This window comes from Marmota monax, unplaced genomic scaffold (genome assembly GCF_021218885.2).
Source record: "Marmota monax isolate L192 unplaced genomic scaffold, Marmota_monax_Labrador192_F-V1.1 WCK01_AAM20220418_F8-fsc00311, whole genome shotgun sequence".
In the NCBI taxonomy this organism is placed as follows: domain Eukaryota; kingdom Metazoa; phylum Chordata; class Mammalia; order Rodentia; family Sciuridae; genus Marmota; species Marmota monax.
The window spans coordinates 274,533-291,772 of NW_026694601.1; the positions used below are offsets into that span (position 1 = coordinate 274,533).

Consider the following 17,240-nt stretch of genomic DNA (forward strand, 5'->3'; position numbering starts at 1 on the left):
TGACATAATCTAGAGCTCAGAAAAGAAACCATCTGTGTATTCTTTCTGGGGGGGAAAGCAAGTACCCAGTGATGGATGTTCCTCAGCAGTATAGTTAGTACAAGGTAGAGGTCTGAATGTCACCATGGAGAGGTTTTGAGGAGCAAGGAGCAACTCTGAGCATGCACACTCAGTGCCAGGGATGTGTACATATGTGTGCTAACCTGAGTGCAAAATGCCAGATATGAAAGGGTCATTTTCACATTTAAAAACTAATAACCTTAACCAAGATCTAAAATCCCCACTATACCAATAAAGACTAAGAAAGGAAGGGAGCTGGCCCACAGGCAAATGTTTAAATTCCCCTGTGACCCTCAACTAAGATTCTAGGTCAATGCTATGGTTTATATGTAGTTTGTCCCCACCAAAACTCAGGTTGCTGCAATTCCAGCTGCTCGGGAGGCTGAGGCAGGAGCACTGCAAGTTTAAAGCCAGACTCAGCAATTTAGCGAGGCCCTAAGCAACTTAGTGAGACCCTGTCTCAAAATTAAAAAAATAAAAAGAGCTAGGGTCGTAGCTCAGTGGTAGAGCACTTGCCTAGCATGTGTGAAGCACTATGTTCAATTCTCAGCACCACCTATAAATACATAAAATAAAGGTCCATTGATAACTAAAAAAAAATATTAAAGGGGAGGGCTGGGAGTGTTGCTCAGTAGGGATGTGACTCAGTGATTACATGCCCCTGGGTTCAATTCCTGGTACCCCCCCCCAAAAAAAAAAAAGTTGAAGTTTATCAATGTAGAAGTGTTGAGAGGTGAGGTCTTAAAGAGGGATAAATATCTTTCTTGAAAGCCAGGGTAAGTTCTCTTGGGAATAGCTTAGTCCTCCCAAGGACAGTTTATCATAAAGCTCAGCTGCCTTGTCCCCTCCTCATCTCTGCCCACTCCAGCTCACAACTCTCACATGCATTCCCACCATTTGATACTGGCCACCCAATCTTGAGCTTCCCAGTCTCTAGAACCCATAAGTCTCTTAGCTTTAATATTACCCAATCTCAGGTATCAGCTCTCCATTGTTAACCAAGTGGAAAGTCAGGGGGTCCAATCCTTGGTTGATGTTGTTCCTTCTCCCAGAAACCATGTGTAGGCTTGGGTCTCTGCTGGACACTCCCCCGCCCCCCAGCACCACCACATAGCTGTGTATGCCTAGATGGGGCACTTCATTAAAGAGCGGAGGTAATAGGAGACTGGAGAGATGAAGTCAGCTGAGTTAGGATTGCAAGTTTAAGGCCAACGTGGGCAATTTAGCAAAACCCTGCCTCTAAAATATAAAGGGCTAAGGATACAGCTCAGTAGTAGAGTGCCCCTGGGTTCAATCCCCAGTACTGTAATAGGAAGAAGAGGGGCATTTTTTCATAGTCTGAGGCATCTCTAATGTCCAATTTCCTTGCAGACAGTTGATTTCTCAGGCCTGCCATCCTTAACATTCAGTCTGTTGCAACAGATTGTTTTGGTTGCTGCGTATGAAGAAACTCTAGTGTCACACAGATTATGTCGTTGGAAAAAAAGGTCCTTTCAGAGCTGCAAAAGGGTCTGCAGGGCCCTCTTCCTGAGGTCTTTAGACCACACTTAGGGAAGTGCTGTTCTGACCTCTCGGATTAATTCCTACTCACTTGTTGAGAGCCTATACCCCTGGCCCCAAACCATCATCTCATCCCTTCTTCACAAGTTCCCAAAACTGGTTATTCAAACTCACATCATGTAGGGCCCCTCTTCCTCCGAGATGCCTTGTGTATCCATGACCAATAAGTCCAGCAGGTCAGGGAGCAGCTAGTGACTCAAGGTCAGGCCACCACACCCTCTGAGCATACCTCTTGCCAGCGTGATTCAAGGACATCCAATGATTAATAATAAGCTCCCAAACTTACTGAGAAGGAACGGTTCTTGTATGAAGTTCCTGGAGATGGTACCATTTAGACCCATAATGAAGCGGATGGGATTTGCTTCGATGCCTCATGCTTTGCCAGGGTAACCAACCTCTGCAAGGCTGGGGCATATGAGGGCCATGTCTGGATTTGATTCTTCCACTTCCCTCAAATATGAAGAAGCCAAGGCGGAGGGGAGCACAAGGGGCCCCCATGGGGCAGCATTGATGCAGACCCTAGGGGCAAAAACAGAGAAGCCCATCCCCTGCGGCTCCTAAGATACCCTGAGGATCTGGTTACCTGCTTTCCCCTCATACCCACCCTGGGGGCAGCCCCATGGGCAGTAAGAAACAATGGTTTAGGGGAGGGGTACCAGAAGACACCAGGAGGCTGGAGTGGCCTGTAAGCCTCAGGACCCTGAAGTGCCCTAAAGCAACACAAGCATTCTGTGGAGCTAGACAGGATCAAAATGAAGAAATAAAGCAATGAGGCGTGCAGCATCTGTTGCCCTACCCCCATTTGATGTTCCCTATTATTGTCTGCAACCTGTGGGAGCCCCACCCCAGCTGGAATACACAAGGAGTGCATTGGCTCCATCTCCCAGCATGCCATCCTGGGAGACCCTACTCCCGCAAAGCCCATCCTTCCTTCCCACCATCCCCATCAGGCAACAACTGCATGAAACCAGGCAATACTGGAAAGAGAGCCACTGTCGGGAGAATGGGCTCTAGGAAGGCTACTTTGCTTCTTCTCAGACCCGCCCAGCCACTGGATTAGCCAGTGACATTTTCTTGGTCCTTCCAGAATGGGTGACTTCAGCTGTCCTGGAAATGTGGGGCTAGTAGAAATAATCACCCTGAAGCAATCACCTAGTCTTGGGTTTTCCAACTTTTCTTTGGCAGTAGAGCTACATTTGTTTGTATGAAGCCAAAATACGTTCTGCTGAAAACCACAACCTGCAGTCTTGCTGATTCCTCTGGCCTCCCTCTTTTCTACCCCAGTCCCTACCTGCCAGCCTCAAGATCATCAGATCCAGTTTGATTACGGTTGTGGTGTGCGTACTCATTTCACAGATGCAGAAACAGATCTCAAAAGCAAGGTCTCTTGCTCACAGACTTGTAGTGTGGTAGAGGCCAGCTAGGGCCTGAGACCACTAGGTATCAAGGGTACACACAGCTGGCACGATCCACAGTTACAGAGGACCAGCCCAGCTTGTAGGATACACTCAAAGAAAAATAAACCCATGCCTCTGACCTTCCCATGGAGCATCTGGCCATGGGAACCACCACACCTCTGCTTCCACCCGGTTCCTCTGCCATCCTTCCCCAATTCCTTTCTCATGGAATGGAGGCTTGAGCTGTAAGCAGGGGTGTCCCTGGGAAGCTGGATGCTGGATCATGGCCCTTTTACCACACTGGCCTTCTGAGACCCTATAACACAAGCCCTTTGACTTGAGGCCTTCCTGCATTCCCAGCCTCCTCCTGCCCCAGGCAGCACAGGGCCACATTTATGCATATTCCTGGGTAATATGTGTGTCTTGGGATGTATCCACACCACCCAGATACACCCTCGTGACCTTGAAGCAATCATGGACTTCAAGCACAATGTTGCCCATCCCACCTCTTCTGCTCTGACTCCCTTGTTTTTCTGGAAAGTTCATGGCTTTTGATTCATCCTCAGATGTGTCTGTGGTCCAGAAAGGTCAAGAACTACTGCATGGGGAGAAGAGGAACCTCCCAGGCCCAGGAATAGGAAGCAGAGGGGAATAGAATGGGATAGGGGAGGCTCTGGTCTCTACCAGAGGCTTTACCTATGTTACTTGGTTTGGTTTCTCTCACTGACTTGTGATGCTGGGGCAACTGTCCCCATTAACCGGGGACAGAGGTCAACTCAAGTGTTACACTTGGTTCTGCAAAGGATCTAGCTCCGGAACTTGACAAAAGCTCCTTCCACTTAGCCATGCCTCACCTTGGGTCTCTAGATCTAGGTCCCCAGAAAACTATTTTAGCAGTCAAAGAACCTGGCATAGGGCATTAGAGTTTGCCTCTCAGATGGAAAACAAAGCTCCCAGAACTGGCCATTATGAGGGGTAGAGAACAGAGTGCCCCCAATCACTTGTAGATAGGATTTGGCCAGCATCTTCACCCCTCTGGATTCATTTAGCAGAAGCTGTTCTTTCTTTTCTTTATTTTATTTTATTTATTTATTTATTTATTTTGTACCAGGGATTGAACCCAGGGGCGCTTGACCACTGAGCCACATCCCCAGCCCCTTTTTAATATTTTGAGACAGGGCCTCACTCACTGAGTTGCTGAGGCAGGATTTGAACTCACTATCCTCCTGCCTCAGTCTCCCACTGGGATTACAGGTGTGTACCACCACGCCCAGCAAGACTGCTGTTTGTTCTTAGAGTTATCAGCCTCCAAACCACTGAGCAGAATCCCTGCCATCCAGCACCTCCTGCCCAGCTCACTCCAAGTGGTGAATAACAGCAGATGCAAGGCTTGCAGAACAAGCCCAGACTCACTCACCCCAGCATTCCTGAAATTGTGACAGATGAAGATGTCAACCTGCCTGGGCTTCCATTTCTTCACCTGTCAATCAGAAATGATGATGTGCTGCCCACTTCCTTATAGGGATTTCTAGGAATCACATGGGGAAGATGTTTAGAAAACTTCTGAATATGTAATCCCAGCGACTCAGAAGGCTGAGGTAGAAGGATCTGAAGTTCAAGTCCAGGCTGGGCAACTTAGTAAGACCCTGTTTCAAAATAAAATAAGGTAAGGGATGAAACTCAGTGGTGGAATGTCCCTGGTACCCAGGACCACAAAAAAAAAAAAAAAAAAAATGCAGGGCAGGGGTTCTGAATATTCTATCTAATGACAGGCAAATCCCAGCTGGAACTCAGCTGGTCACCACCACATTTCCTGTCCAACGCCCATCAACTTTTATTGTTTAATCCAACACTCTAGGGCAGAAAAAGCATGTTTCTTTACTTCTTGAAAGCAAAGAACTTCATATTGAGCTCCCACTAGCCAAGCTCAAATGTATTTGGGAGACCTGTCCTTTTCCTGGCATTAGGATTTTAAGCAGCTCAGAGCAGTCAGAACAGGACCTTTGGATCCCAGTCCACACTGGACAACTAACTTCTCTGAGGTACACCCATGGTGGTCCTTGCTGGCAGGGTCTCTGTACAGTCTTTGGAGCTGGGGACTCTGTATGTGGTGCTCCTGTAGGACAGAAAATTTTCCGAATGCATCCTAAAATTCACAGCTGAAATTTTCTATGATTAAAAAAACAGATTTACAGCCAGGCACAGTGGCATACACCTGTAAAACCAGCAACTCAGGAGACTGAGGCAGGAGGGTCATAGGTTTGAAACCAACTCCTGCAACTTAATGAGACTATTAGAAAAAAATACAAAAAAGGGCCTGGGATACAATTCAGTTCAATCCCCAGTACCCCCCCCACACACACACACACACACACACACAAAAAAAAGATTCACAAGAGGAAACACACAAATATATAAGATTTATATGACATGAGACCCAAAGATGGTTTGGAGATATGGCTCAAATCCATGTAATTTTGTGGATAGTCGTGCAGAAGTCTCACCAAAGGACAAAAGGGTATAAACTAATGGTGATAAACTTGGGGGAGTCTTAGTAGGCCTCTTTATTCAGATTCTCCTTGGCATCTCTGTTTTCAATAATGAAGACATTCCTTTCCTCCCCATAGAGGGGACCCTTCTAGAATGAAGTCATGACATAAAAGAAGGTGAAAGAGTTCTCTCACCTGCTGCAGGGAAGAAGGATGGGTGGAGAGAGACGTTCCTGTTTCTGTTTTCTCAAATGCCACCATGCCAATTTTTGGGATAACATGTCCTGATCCTTGTCACCCCCAAGCCCTTGTCCCTCCTCAGACCAGGAGACAAGCTCTGCTCCAGTAGTTTCGGCCACTGCCCCATGTCCCAGCTCACTTCCACCCTGCTCCTCTCTCATCAGGAAGACCCCCACCTAATATCTCTGTGGGGTCCCAGGTGGGGTTTTCTTCTGAGTACCTGGCAGCTTCTCCTTAGAACCTTACAACTCAAAAACCTCCAAGGCAAAGAACACTGAGGCTGGGTCACCTACAGAATGAGCAGTCAGAATAACCTCAGAAGCAGCAGGGGGAGGGGAAAAAAAAGAATAAAGATCAGAAAACCATCCTGACACAAGGCAGGAGTGTTTGTTGTGTATGCAGCCGCCTAACTCTGCCCTTAGGGAGAAGCAGCCACCAGGGCTAAGGACAGCTACCCTTAGCTTCATCCTTCTGGAAACCAGAGAGGCAGTCTGGAGAGACTATCTTGGGAGAGGTTCACAAACTGGGATCTGCAGATGTGGGTCCCTCTTCCTCACCTGGGAGGTAAAGAATTAGGGAGGAGCTAATCCTGGTCCCCTGAGGAATGCTGTGTAGATGCTTCCTTGCCAGGATTCTGGGGGAGGATTTGCTGCCTCCAAGAGCTGCACCTCTTGCTCCTGGGAATGCCAGGCAAGTTGGATGACTCCTGACCTCTGGGAATTTGCCCCTAATCTCTGGACATCTGCTCTTTCAGGATCTGGGCATGGAGTCAACCTCACTGGACGATGTTCTGTATCGCTATGCCAGCTTCCGGAACCTGGTGGACCCCATCACACATGACCTTATCATCAGCCTCGCCCGCTACATCCATTGTCCCAAGCCGGTAGGGTGGTCGTGGTCTGAGCCAGCCAGGTCTTGGGGTGTGAAGTGGGCACCATTCTGGGCAGAGCAATGTAGGGCCCAAGAAGGATGAGCCCCCTCCTGCAGGCACTGAGAAGGTGGCCCTTCATAGGCGTTATCAGCACAGACGAGTTTTTTGGGGCTTATGGGGCAAATTCATCACCAATTTTTTCAATTTTTTAAATCTTAAAAAGGCATGGTGGTACACACCTGTAATCCCAGCAACTCAGAGGCTGAGGCAGGAGGATCGCATGTCCCAGGCCGGCCTCAGTAACTTAGCAAGGCCTGTCTCAAAATAAAAAAGGGCAGGAATGGGGTTGTAGCTCAGCGGTTGAGGGCTCACCTAGTGCGTGTAAGGTCCTGGGTTCGATCCTCAGCACCACATAAAAATAAATAAATAAAAAAGATATTGTGTCCAACTATAATTAAAAAAAATATTAAAAAAATAAATTAATGAAAAAGGGCTGGGGATGTGGCTCCATGGTAGAGTACCCTTGGGTTCAGTCTCCAGTACCAAAAAAAGCCCTATATTCTACTGCCCTTGAAAAACTGGAAACTTCATCATGAGGCCCTCATCCCTACAGAGTGACAGCTGACAGGCATCCTTTTACGTGGAACCAGTACACTGCCCAAAGACATGCTAGAGAGGTGGCCAAGATGGAGGAGGCAGGAGATAGTTAAAATTCAGCCCTCGGGCTGGGGATGTGGCTCAAGCGGTAGCGCGCTCGCCTGGCATGCGTGCGGCCCGGGTTCGATCCTCAGCACCACATACAAACAAAGATGTTGTGTCAGCCAAGAACTGAAAAAATAAATATTAAAAAATTAAAAAAAAAAAAAAAAAAAATTCAGCCCTCTTTCTCTAACAAGTCAGGGGCACAGGTCCAAGACCTAGAAGTGGGCTTCTCCTTATTTGCACAAAAGTACCATATAAGGCTAGCAGTGGCCTTGCCTTGGGTTCTCCTGTTTGCCTCAGTCCTCACCACTCCCAGATTTATCTTCCGCTCTGAGGTTGTGTGTCATGTTATGCAACCATTTCACTAACATCCCTTTCTTACCTGGCCCTAGAGAGCTACAAGAAGCAGCTCCAGCAGTCTCCAGGCTTCAAAATTGCTGCTTAGCCAGGCCTGGTAGCACAGCACACACCTATAATCCCAGCAACTTGGGAAGCTGAGGAAAGAGGATCTCAAATTCAAGGCCAGCCTCAGCAGCTTAGCAAGACCCTGTCTCAAAAAATAAAAAGGACTAGGGATGTAGTTCAGTGATAAAGAACCGCTGGGTTCAATCCCAGTACCCCCACCCCCACCCCCCAAAAAATAGCACTCAACCTCTTGTGGATGGTCCTGCCAGCCCCAGGGTCTATGATGGCTCACCCTGGTCTGTGCAGCAGGACCCTGGATTAGGCAGGGAGGGCCAGGGGCAGCTTCACACTGAGCTCTTCTATGTGGTTTTGGTTCCTTCCCTCCCAACCCTCAGTTTCCGACAACTTCTGAAAAAAAGTACTTCATCCATGATGGGCAGAAAATCAGGGCAGAAGCAAGAGGTATGGAGGGAAGCATCCATTCTCAGAGTAGGATCTAGGATAAGAGTAGGGAGATGGTGTCCTAAGCCTATACCTCTTTTAGCCTATTCCATAATAACCCAGGGAGTTAGGACTTTGCCCAGGGGAAAAGAAGCCTCTGGGACCAAGCCCTTTGTCTAAAGCCTTCTCTCTAGGTTATGGGGCTGACTCTAGACGGCTAGATATTGGCTAGGGTCAAGATGGGAGGCAGCAGACAGCAGGAATGCTGGCCTCAAATGGGAGACAGTAAGAAAAGACAGTAATGAGATCCGTGGACCTGAAATCTCAGGGACTGGGGGAGAGAGCCAGTTGGTACCAAAGGCCACGGGGAACCAACCAGCTCAGTCTGGAACCACCCTGGCCTGTCATTCAGATTGATCCATCCTTGGGAAGCAGGAAAGTTATCAGAAATGGGCCTGTGGAGAGAGCTTAAAGGCTCTGAACCCCTGCATTTTCTAGAACAGGAGTTGAATTGGCTTATAGGTAAGAGGAATGACAGGCAATATGCTCTCAAAAAAATATAGATAAGCTATTATTTTTACACCCATGAGAATTGAGGAGAACAAGATTCAGTTAATGAAGTGATTTGGAAAAGGTCATATCTGACCTGAGAGCTGTGGAGGGGTTTGGACCCATTCAGTTGCCTGGTGCTGATCAGGACATGGGAAGTGGTTAAATGCCCTAAGGCTCCATGAGACAGGACCAGGCAGGACTAGGAGAAGAGAGCCCTGGGTGGGCACTGGAGGGTCCACATATGTGCTCTTAGTTCAGGCTGCAATAGAAAGTACCATAAGTTGGAGTGCTTGTAAATTTACTTTTCACAATCTGGAGCCTGAAAGTTCAAGATCAGGGTATCTGGTGAGTAGTCTCTTATTGGCCACAGACTGCTACCTTCTCCTTGTGTCCTCACATGGTGGAATGAGGGCAAGAGAGCTCCCTGGCCTCCTGTTATTAAGACAGTAGTCCCATCTGAGGGCTCCACCCTTGTGACCTAATCACTTCCCAAAGCCTTATGTCCTAATACCATCACCTTGGGCAATAAGGTGTCAACATATGAGTGAGAGGGTGGGCAAACCTTCAGTCCATTACATGGCATGATCTTTCTCAGATCACTGGATTACCTGAACTTTGTTTTCTTCAACTCTAAAATGAGTACCAAGCCAGGCATGGTGACACACTCCTTTAATTCCAGCAGCTCAGGGGGATCAAGAGTTCAAGCAAGAGTTCAAGACCAGCTTCAGCAATTTAGCAAGGCCCTGAGCAACTTAGTGAGACCCACACTCAAAATAAAAAAAGGCCTAGGGGTACAGCCAAGTGATAGAGTGCTCCTCATGGGTTCAATCCCCAGTACCAAAAAATTTTAAAATTTGCAATAAAAATAAATAAAATGGACATCAAAATCATCTCCTACCAGCCTGTTTCCTGACTTCAATGAGATTATTTGAGAGAGGCCCTTGTGTGTGCCTGGCCTGGGTGACCAGGAGCCAAGGTGGCAGCAGATCAGTGAGCAGCTACGTGTGCTGGCAGTGTGCTCAGGCCCTGCAGGTCTGTTGTGGGAACAGCAGAAGATGTGGTCCTTGCCCACTTGGTGTCTTGGAAAAACAGCAGGCTGGTCTCTGGGATTTCCAGAGCCAGCTGGAGTACGGTTGCCCCTACTGGAGGCCCAGTACCTGGCCCCTGGGTCCCCTGCCCCTCCCAAGGCCATGTGGCAGGAGAGGCTCTTTTGAAGAACTCTCCCAATTGTGGATGAGACAGGGATGAGAGGTCCTGGCTCTGGGGTCCCCAAGCTGGTGATTGGGGTAATCCCACTGCAGCTCAGGACTGACACCAGGACTTCCTCCTCTTAGTTCTTTGCATCTGAAAATCCCCTAACAGCCCAAGTTGTGGGCCTAGAAGTTGTAGACCCTGCGTGCTCTGCTCAAGCCACACAGGCCGCCTCTCTGTCAGAACTGCCAGCTATGAGGTGGTCTCCATCAGCTATGAGATGGGAAGAAGGAAAAGGGCTGATCACATGGGGAAGCTTCTGCAAGACAGCCTTCCCACTAAGATGGCCACCCAGTAGCAGAAGCCGGGTAAGGTAGAAGGGAAGCCAGGCAATCTCAGGCAGAGTCCCAGGCTGAGGCAGAGACTGGGCTTTCACACTTCTGCCTCATTTGTCCCAGGTGAAGGACTTCCCAGGAGAGGTAAATTCCCAGGCACTTCTGTCTTGAGTGTCCCGGCAAAGCCAGCTCTAGTAATCTGAGAGCCATGCTGAAAAGGAGCCACAGATGCTGCTTGTTGACTTCCCGTTTTTGCCCACCTCTGTGGCTGCCTTTCTGACCAGCCACATCCCGTCTCCAGAATGAAATCTCCTCCCACTGGGTTCTGGGCTTCCACTTTTGCCTCCTTACTTCCTGTACTCTGGAGAGCAGCCAGAGCTCGTTGGTATGACAGGTAAATTGGATCTCATCCATATCTCACTGAAAATCCTTCAGAAATAAAAATAAAATTAAAAAGCACCACAAAAAAAATGAAATTAAAAAGTAAATTAAAACTCCATCTCGGGTTTCATCTTTCCTACTCTTGACCCTGAATGCTCAGCTCAAGCCACACAGGCCACCTCTCTGTTCTTGGTACATTGCTGAAGCCACCTTAGGAGGTGGCTGTCCCCTTGGACACAACATGAGCCTCCTCTGGCTACACTTTCCTCTCCTGCTTTCAGACTGAGCTCAAACATCTTCTCAGAGGCCTTCTTCAACCAGCTCAGAGATGGAGGAATGAAAGAGGAGATAGAGGAATAAGAAGGTAGGAAAGAAAGGAGGAAACAAAAGGGGAGGAAGTGCCCACTCATGTGTGATTTTTTCCCCCCAATACTGAGGATTGAACCCAAGAATGCTTTATCACTCTATATTCTCAGCCTTTTTTTTTTTTTTTTTTGAGGGGTCTAAGTTACCCAGACTTGTCTTCGAACTTGCAGTCCTCCTGCCTCAGCCTCTCAAGTCATTGGGATTATAGGAGTGTGCCACCATGCTCAGCTGTGTGTACTTTAAATGTCAAGAGACAGCTGCCTCCCAGATATGAAGCAGCCACATGTGTCATGCTAACCTGGCCTGAGAGAATTATGGCAAGAGGCAATGTTTATTATGCATGTTACATGCCCTGCACCCAGCCCTCCAATGGGCTGCTGGCCCCTCTCCTTTAGGAACTTCTTTCTCCAAGTAGTGCAGACCAGTGGCTCTTTGTGCAACCCGACCTCACTGCCAAGCTCCAGATGACTGGTCCAAAAGTGGGCACTGGCAGAGCACAACCAATATGCCCTGGAACCTAGACTTGAAACTCAGACACAGCCCTGACTCCTCTGGGAACTGGAACCCTGAGAAGTAAATGGCAGGGGCCGGGGGCAGCAGTGTGGACACAGCCATATTCCTACCATGTGAGTGGCATGGGAAAGAACAGTCTGCAGAGAAACAGAGGACGGCAGGGTTGAGAAGAGGAGAGGTGAATGGACTTCTGCACCATGTTTTTATGAAGTTGATCAAGCTTAGCTGCCTTTGGATCCACAAGACATTGTGTATCTGTAGAATAAACATTTGAGCCAGCTGAGTGGCTTCTGGTCAATACGAGAATCCTAACCTATGCAGGAGGCTCATTGGCAGTTTGTAGGATCAACTCTCTGTAGCTCTTCCTCTTATCCAGAGAGGAAGGTGAAGGAAGGAAGGGGCCATGGTGCAATCAAGGTGTCTCAGGACAGTGTAGGTTCTCCAGACCTATCCAGTGAACTGTCTGGAGGTGTCGGGAAGGATCTCTTTAAGGAACTTCTCAGTGACATGTTGGAAAGATGCTTGAGGCAGGCCTGGAGGCCCCTCAGGGAGGATCCCAGTGCCCTAACACTGCTCCATCTCCTAGCTGACAGAAAGTGATGCCATCTGCCACTTTTCCTCCCTCAGGGACCTTTGTAAAGGCCCCCAGTATTACATAAATTATTGTCCTTCCCTCACTCATTCATAAATTCATCATATTGACCACCCTGCTCACTTCTGCGGGACACCATTCCAGATAGAGAGACTGTGGACTGGTTTCTCTGCTTACTCCTTCACCACTCTCTGCCTGGAGTAAGATCGGGGAGGGGGGGTGGGCAGAAAGAGTGGAAGATCAGGGACTTACTCCTTTCTATTCTCCCTGCTTCAGGAATTGTCATGAGCCAGGCTCCAGAACAGCCTCAGTTCCCTCATTTGTAAAGTAGGTATGTTAGGATTGTTCTAAGCCTGGTTAGAGGATTGAAATGAGTTTATACATGCAGCGCACAAAGGAGAGACCTAATGTATCATAAGAGCTCGATAAATGTTAATAGGGCTGAGGGTGTAGCTCAGTGGTAATGTGCTTGCCTAGCATGCCAAAGGTCCTGGGTTCCCAAAATCCCTAACACCGCAAAAAAAAAAAAAGTTATCTATGGTCTATTTAGTTCAGATGAACAAAAGCGAACTGTCACTTCTGTGCGATCATTAGCTCACATTTAGTCTCAACTACCACTCTATTCAGTGTCCACATCTATTGTCCCAGTTTAGCCAGTGAGGCTGAGGCTCCCTGAATTTCTCTCAGTCCGGAGCCTCAACCTGCACACAGCTACCCCCTTGTGGCATAAGTGGTGCATTGACACCCTTCTTTTACCTCTTTGTTCTCTTTCTTTAAGGCTCAGCTCCCCAGGCCTAGAGGGTGGAGGGAAAGTCTATGCTCCCCCACCCCACCCTCCAATTTTGGAACCCTGGGAAGTGGTTGGAGGAGGAGCCAGAGATGAGGAGCTCAGTGCTCAGCTTTGGACCAGCTGCTTCAGGAGACTGGCAATGTTCTGTCCTGGGAATGCTTGGCAGGCCACTTGATCCCACCCACTGTTTTAAAGCATCTGACCCGGTGCTTCTCCACTTTGGCTGGGGAACTGTTTGAGCTCCCTGTGCCCTAGCTACCCACCCATCTCTTTTGTCACATCCCATTGTTTTACCCCCAAGCCTGTGCTGACCAAGGCCTCCTTATTGGAGATCTAGTGGCCCCCGTGGTCATCTGACTGGCCATCCTCCTCCTCCCTGATGCCCACAGCTCCACACTATCCTGCTTCTCTGTGCCTTCTCAATTTCCCATGTGAGCAGCGCTCCCCCTGCTTCCCCCTCAGTGTCTTCCCGTCCATTCCATGTGACTAGACTAAGAAAGAATCTGGGTCTAGGAATCTGATGTCAACTTTAGGGGTTGTCAGTGAGACTGCCTATGGTGCCAGGCAATTCCTGCTTATTTATCTGCCAGCCTGAGGCAACAGAACATGGCAGTGCTTCCTACCAGGTGCAGTGATCCCAGTGACTCGGCAACTTGACAAGATGCTGTCTCAAAATAAAAAGTGCTGGGGATGTAGCTCAGTGGTAGATCCACTTTGGGTTCAATCACCAGTACCAATATATATGGGGGGAAGGGGCGAGGCTTGTGGAGAACGAGAGTCCACAGGTGGGCTCTAAACAGTGCCGTCCACTCTGGGCCCTCCCTGGCCTGCAATTCCTGGTCTCTTCTGTTGTTTCTCTATTAGCCCTGCCTGGCCTCATGGACTTCGGTTTTCTCCCTTCCTCCTCTGTGTAACAGTAATGACAGATATTCTCTATTAGAGGGTTGGGATTCCATAAAGTTCTAGCACAATACCTGGTGCATGATAATCCAGGGGAGGGAATGAGGGAGGCCTAGACCAAAGCCGTAGCCACAGAGATAGCCCAAAGTGTTCAGGCCCCAGATTCTCACCTGCCCCCATGCCCCATCACACACACACAATCTGTTTCCTCTTCATTCAAGGATGCCTCATGTTTCTTTTCTTCACCCTAAGTCACTACTCAGTCTGCTCTTAAAGCCCAGCTCAAATCTGAGCCTGGGCAGAAGTAACCTTCCTTCTTCACCCATAGGGGTTCAGTGTATTCATGCTGGTACAGATCAACATATCCATTCCCCCCCTACCCCGCCCCGATTCCACAGGGGATTAAATCCAGGACCCCCTGCAGACACCAGAATCCACAGACCTTCAAGTTCCTTATATTACATGGCCTTTTTTGTATGCAGCCTATACATAGCCTCCTGTATGCTTTAATCATCTCTAGATTACTTATAATACCTAATACCAGGTAAATACTATGTAAGTAATTGTTATATTGTTTACAGAGTAATAACAAGAATAGTGTGTACATATTCAGAACAGACACAAGTTTTGTTTCAAATATTTTTTATCTGTACTTGGGCTGACTATTCATTTAGCAATCAATCCTAGAGAGCTTACTATGTTCAGAACTGCATAAAGATGCTGTACAAGTAGTAACTCATTTAATTCTCCCAGAATCCTGTGAGCTTAGTACTGTTATCTCTTCATAGATGAGTGTTGGAAGCAGAGAGGTCAGTGATTTGCCCCTGGACACGCAGGAAGAAACAAAGCCAAGACTCAAATCCACATAATTTGGCCTCAGATCCACTTTTTTTTTTGGGGGGGGGGGCGGTGCTAGGAATTGAACCCAGGGTTGCATATCCCCATCCCTTTTTTGTATTTTATTTAGAGTCAGGGTCTCCCTGAGTTGCTGAGGCTGGCTTTGAACTCATGATCCTCCTGCCTCAGCCTCCCTAGCCGCTGGGATTACAGGTGTATACCACCATGCCCAGCCCCAAGTCCATATTCGTAACTACTTAATATGCTGCCTCTCTATTAGCAAAGTGACGATGGCAATCATAATTTAAAAGCTAGCCATACCTTAATGCATTGAACCTTGCCACATCCCCAATGGTGTCCATATGAGCCTGAGCACTTTCTGGCTCTCTGAATCTTTTGGCAGAAGCCCATTCTTGGCCACTCACTCCCCCAGGCAGGACTCCTGCCCTCTCTACCTGGCACAAGTCTGGCACATGGGGCTGCTGATTGGAATCATGTGGGATGGAGTTGGAATCTTTATGCTGCAATTAACCCAGTATAGTCAGCTCAGCTGACATAACAAAAATAAATAAAATACAGCTGGTGGCTTAAACAACAGAAATTTATTTTTCTCACTGTTCTAGAGGTCAAAAGTATAAGATTGGCAGGATTGCTTTCTTCTGAGGCTTCTCTTCCTAGGACTCCTTGTATCCTCACATGGTCTTTTCTCTATACGAGACTCCAGCTCCATCCCAAGGAAAGTCAATACAGCAGACAGTCCCCTGTATCTGATCTTAATCTTTTTTTTTGTTGGGGGGTAGGTACTGGAGATTGAACCCAGAGGTGCTCCAACACTGAGCTACATCCTCAAGCCCTATTTACTTTGAGACAGGGTCTTGCTAAGTTGCTGAGTCTGGCCTCAAACTTGTGATCCTCCCACCTCAGCCTCCCAAGTTGCTGTGATTACAGGCATGCGTCACTGGGCCCAGTTGTCCTAATTGCTTTTTTTTTTTTTTTTTTAAAGAGGGAGATTTTTTTTAACCTTTATTTATTAAAATATTTATTTTTTAGGTGTAGAACAAACACAATGCCTTTATTTTTATGTGGTGCTGAGGATCAAACCCGGGTCCCACCTGTGCTAGGCGAGCACTCTCTGCTGAGCCACAATCCCAGCCTCCTTTATTTATTTTTATGTGATGCTGAGGATCAAACCCAGTGCTTCACACATGCTAGGCAAGTGTTCTACCACTGAGCCACAATCCCAGCCCCCTAATCACTTCTCTTTTTTTTTAATATTTATTTTTTAGGTGTAGATTGACACACACAATGCCTTCATTTTTATGTGGTGCTGAGGATCAAACCCCGGTCCTACCTGTGCTAGGCAAGCGCTCTACCGCTGAGCCACAATCCCAGCCCCCTAATCACTTCTTATAAGGACAACAGCCATATTAAGATCCACCCATGACCTCATTTTACCTTAATTACCTTGCTAAAAGCCCTATGTCAAAAACAATCACATTCTTCAGAACTGGGAGTTAGGATATCAACATAGAAATTTTGGAGGTACAAAGTTCAGCCCATAATGCCCAGGGTCTCAAACTCAGATGTTGATGGGTCAGACAAGTAATGTAGATGAAAGAATTTGGCTGAGCTAGACTTGGTCCTCTCAGTCTTTTATTTTCCCACTTTTAAGAGAGACAGATAAAAATATTTCACTTTTCTCTTTATTGTGTCATATACAAGAACCAGGACATTTGCTCATGGCTGCAGCCCAGCTTCCTAGAATAAGAGCCTGCCACCTACTAATTGCTCAATAAGTATTTGTTGAGCAAGCGAGAGAACAGAGTGGCCCTGGATGTTGGGGAGTGGCAGGGGCTGTGGTGAATCCCAGTCAAAGGGATCAGCTGATACTCACCACCAGCCAGTTATTGCCAGAATGCCTGGAATCCAGATTTTTTAAAATATAAATCTGAAGTTTTCCATCAGTGCACACAAACTAAATCACTGTGCAGACAAACTCATACCCACTGCACCCTGCAGGGGGCACCCATCCAGGGCCAGCAGGGCAGATATTCCCCTGCTCAGCCTCGGAGTGCTGTGCTTGTCCCAAGAAGACAGGAAGCCTGGGGATGTGAGAGCCTGTGCACCTCTGACCATTTCATTGACACTAATGGTCCCACACCTATGGTTGCCTCTGCAGGAAGGAGACGCACTAGGTGCCATGGAGAAGCTATGCCGACAGCTGACCTATCACCTCAGCCCCCACTCTGAGTGGAGGCGGCACCGAGGGATGGTGAAGAGGAAGCCACAAGCCTGGTGAGTGGTGGTCCCCTTAAGCAAGTCTGCCATGCTCCTGCCCATCCTGCTATGATACTCTCCAGGGCAGGGGGAGAAGGGATGAGGGCAGTGGGGTGTCCAGGAAAGCAGCCTGAAGGCAGTGAGTTCCAGAAGAATTTAAGGATAGGAAAAGCAGCCAGGAGGGCATTCCAGGTGTCTGTGAGGAGCTGGAAAGGGATCCTGGATGTGTGGTGGGATGTGTGATGGAGAGGGAAGGGAAGGAATCTTGCCCATCTTGTTCACCATTGTGGTCCCAGTACTTAGAACAATACTGGCACATAATAGGAGCTTAATAAACATCT

The 17,240-nt window shown here is 47.9% G+C and overlaps 1 protein-coding gene across 1 annotated transcript in view; it reads left to right on the forward strand.

The window, feature by feature from the left end:
- The window catches only part of Lrrc75a (leucine rich repeat containing 75A), a 42,854-nt gene that overhangs the window by 21,639 nt on the left and 3,975 nt on the right, over positions 1-17,240 (forward strand). The window contains exons 2-3 of the mRNA XM_046422091.2: positions 6,501-6,629; positions 16,802-16,917. Of these exons, the coding sequence (XP_046278047.1) occupies positions 6,501-6,629; positions 16,802-16,917 (245 nt within the window). The remainder of the gene's footprint in view (positions 1-6,500; positions 6,630-16,801; positions 16,918-17,240) is intronic.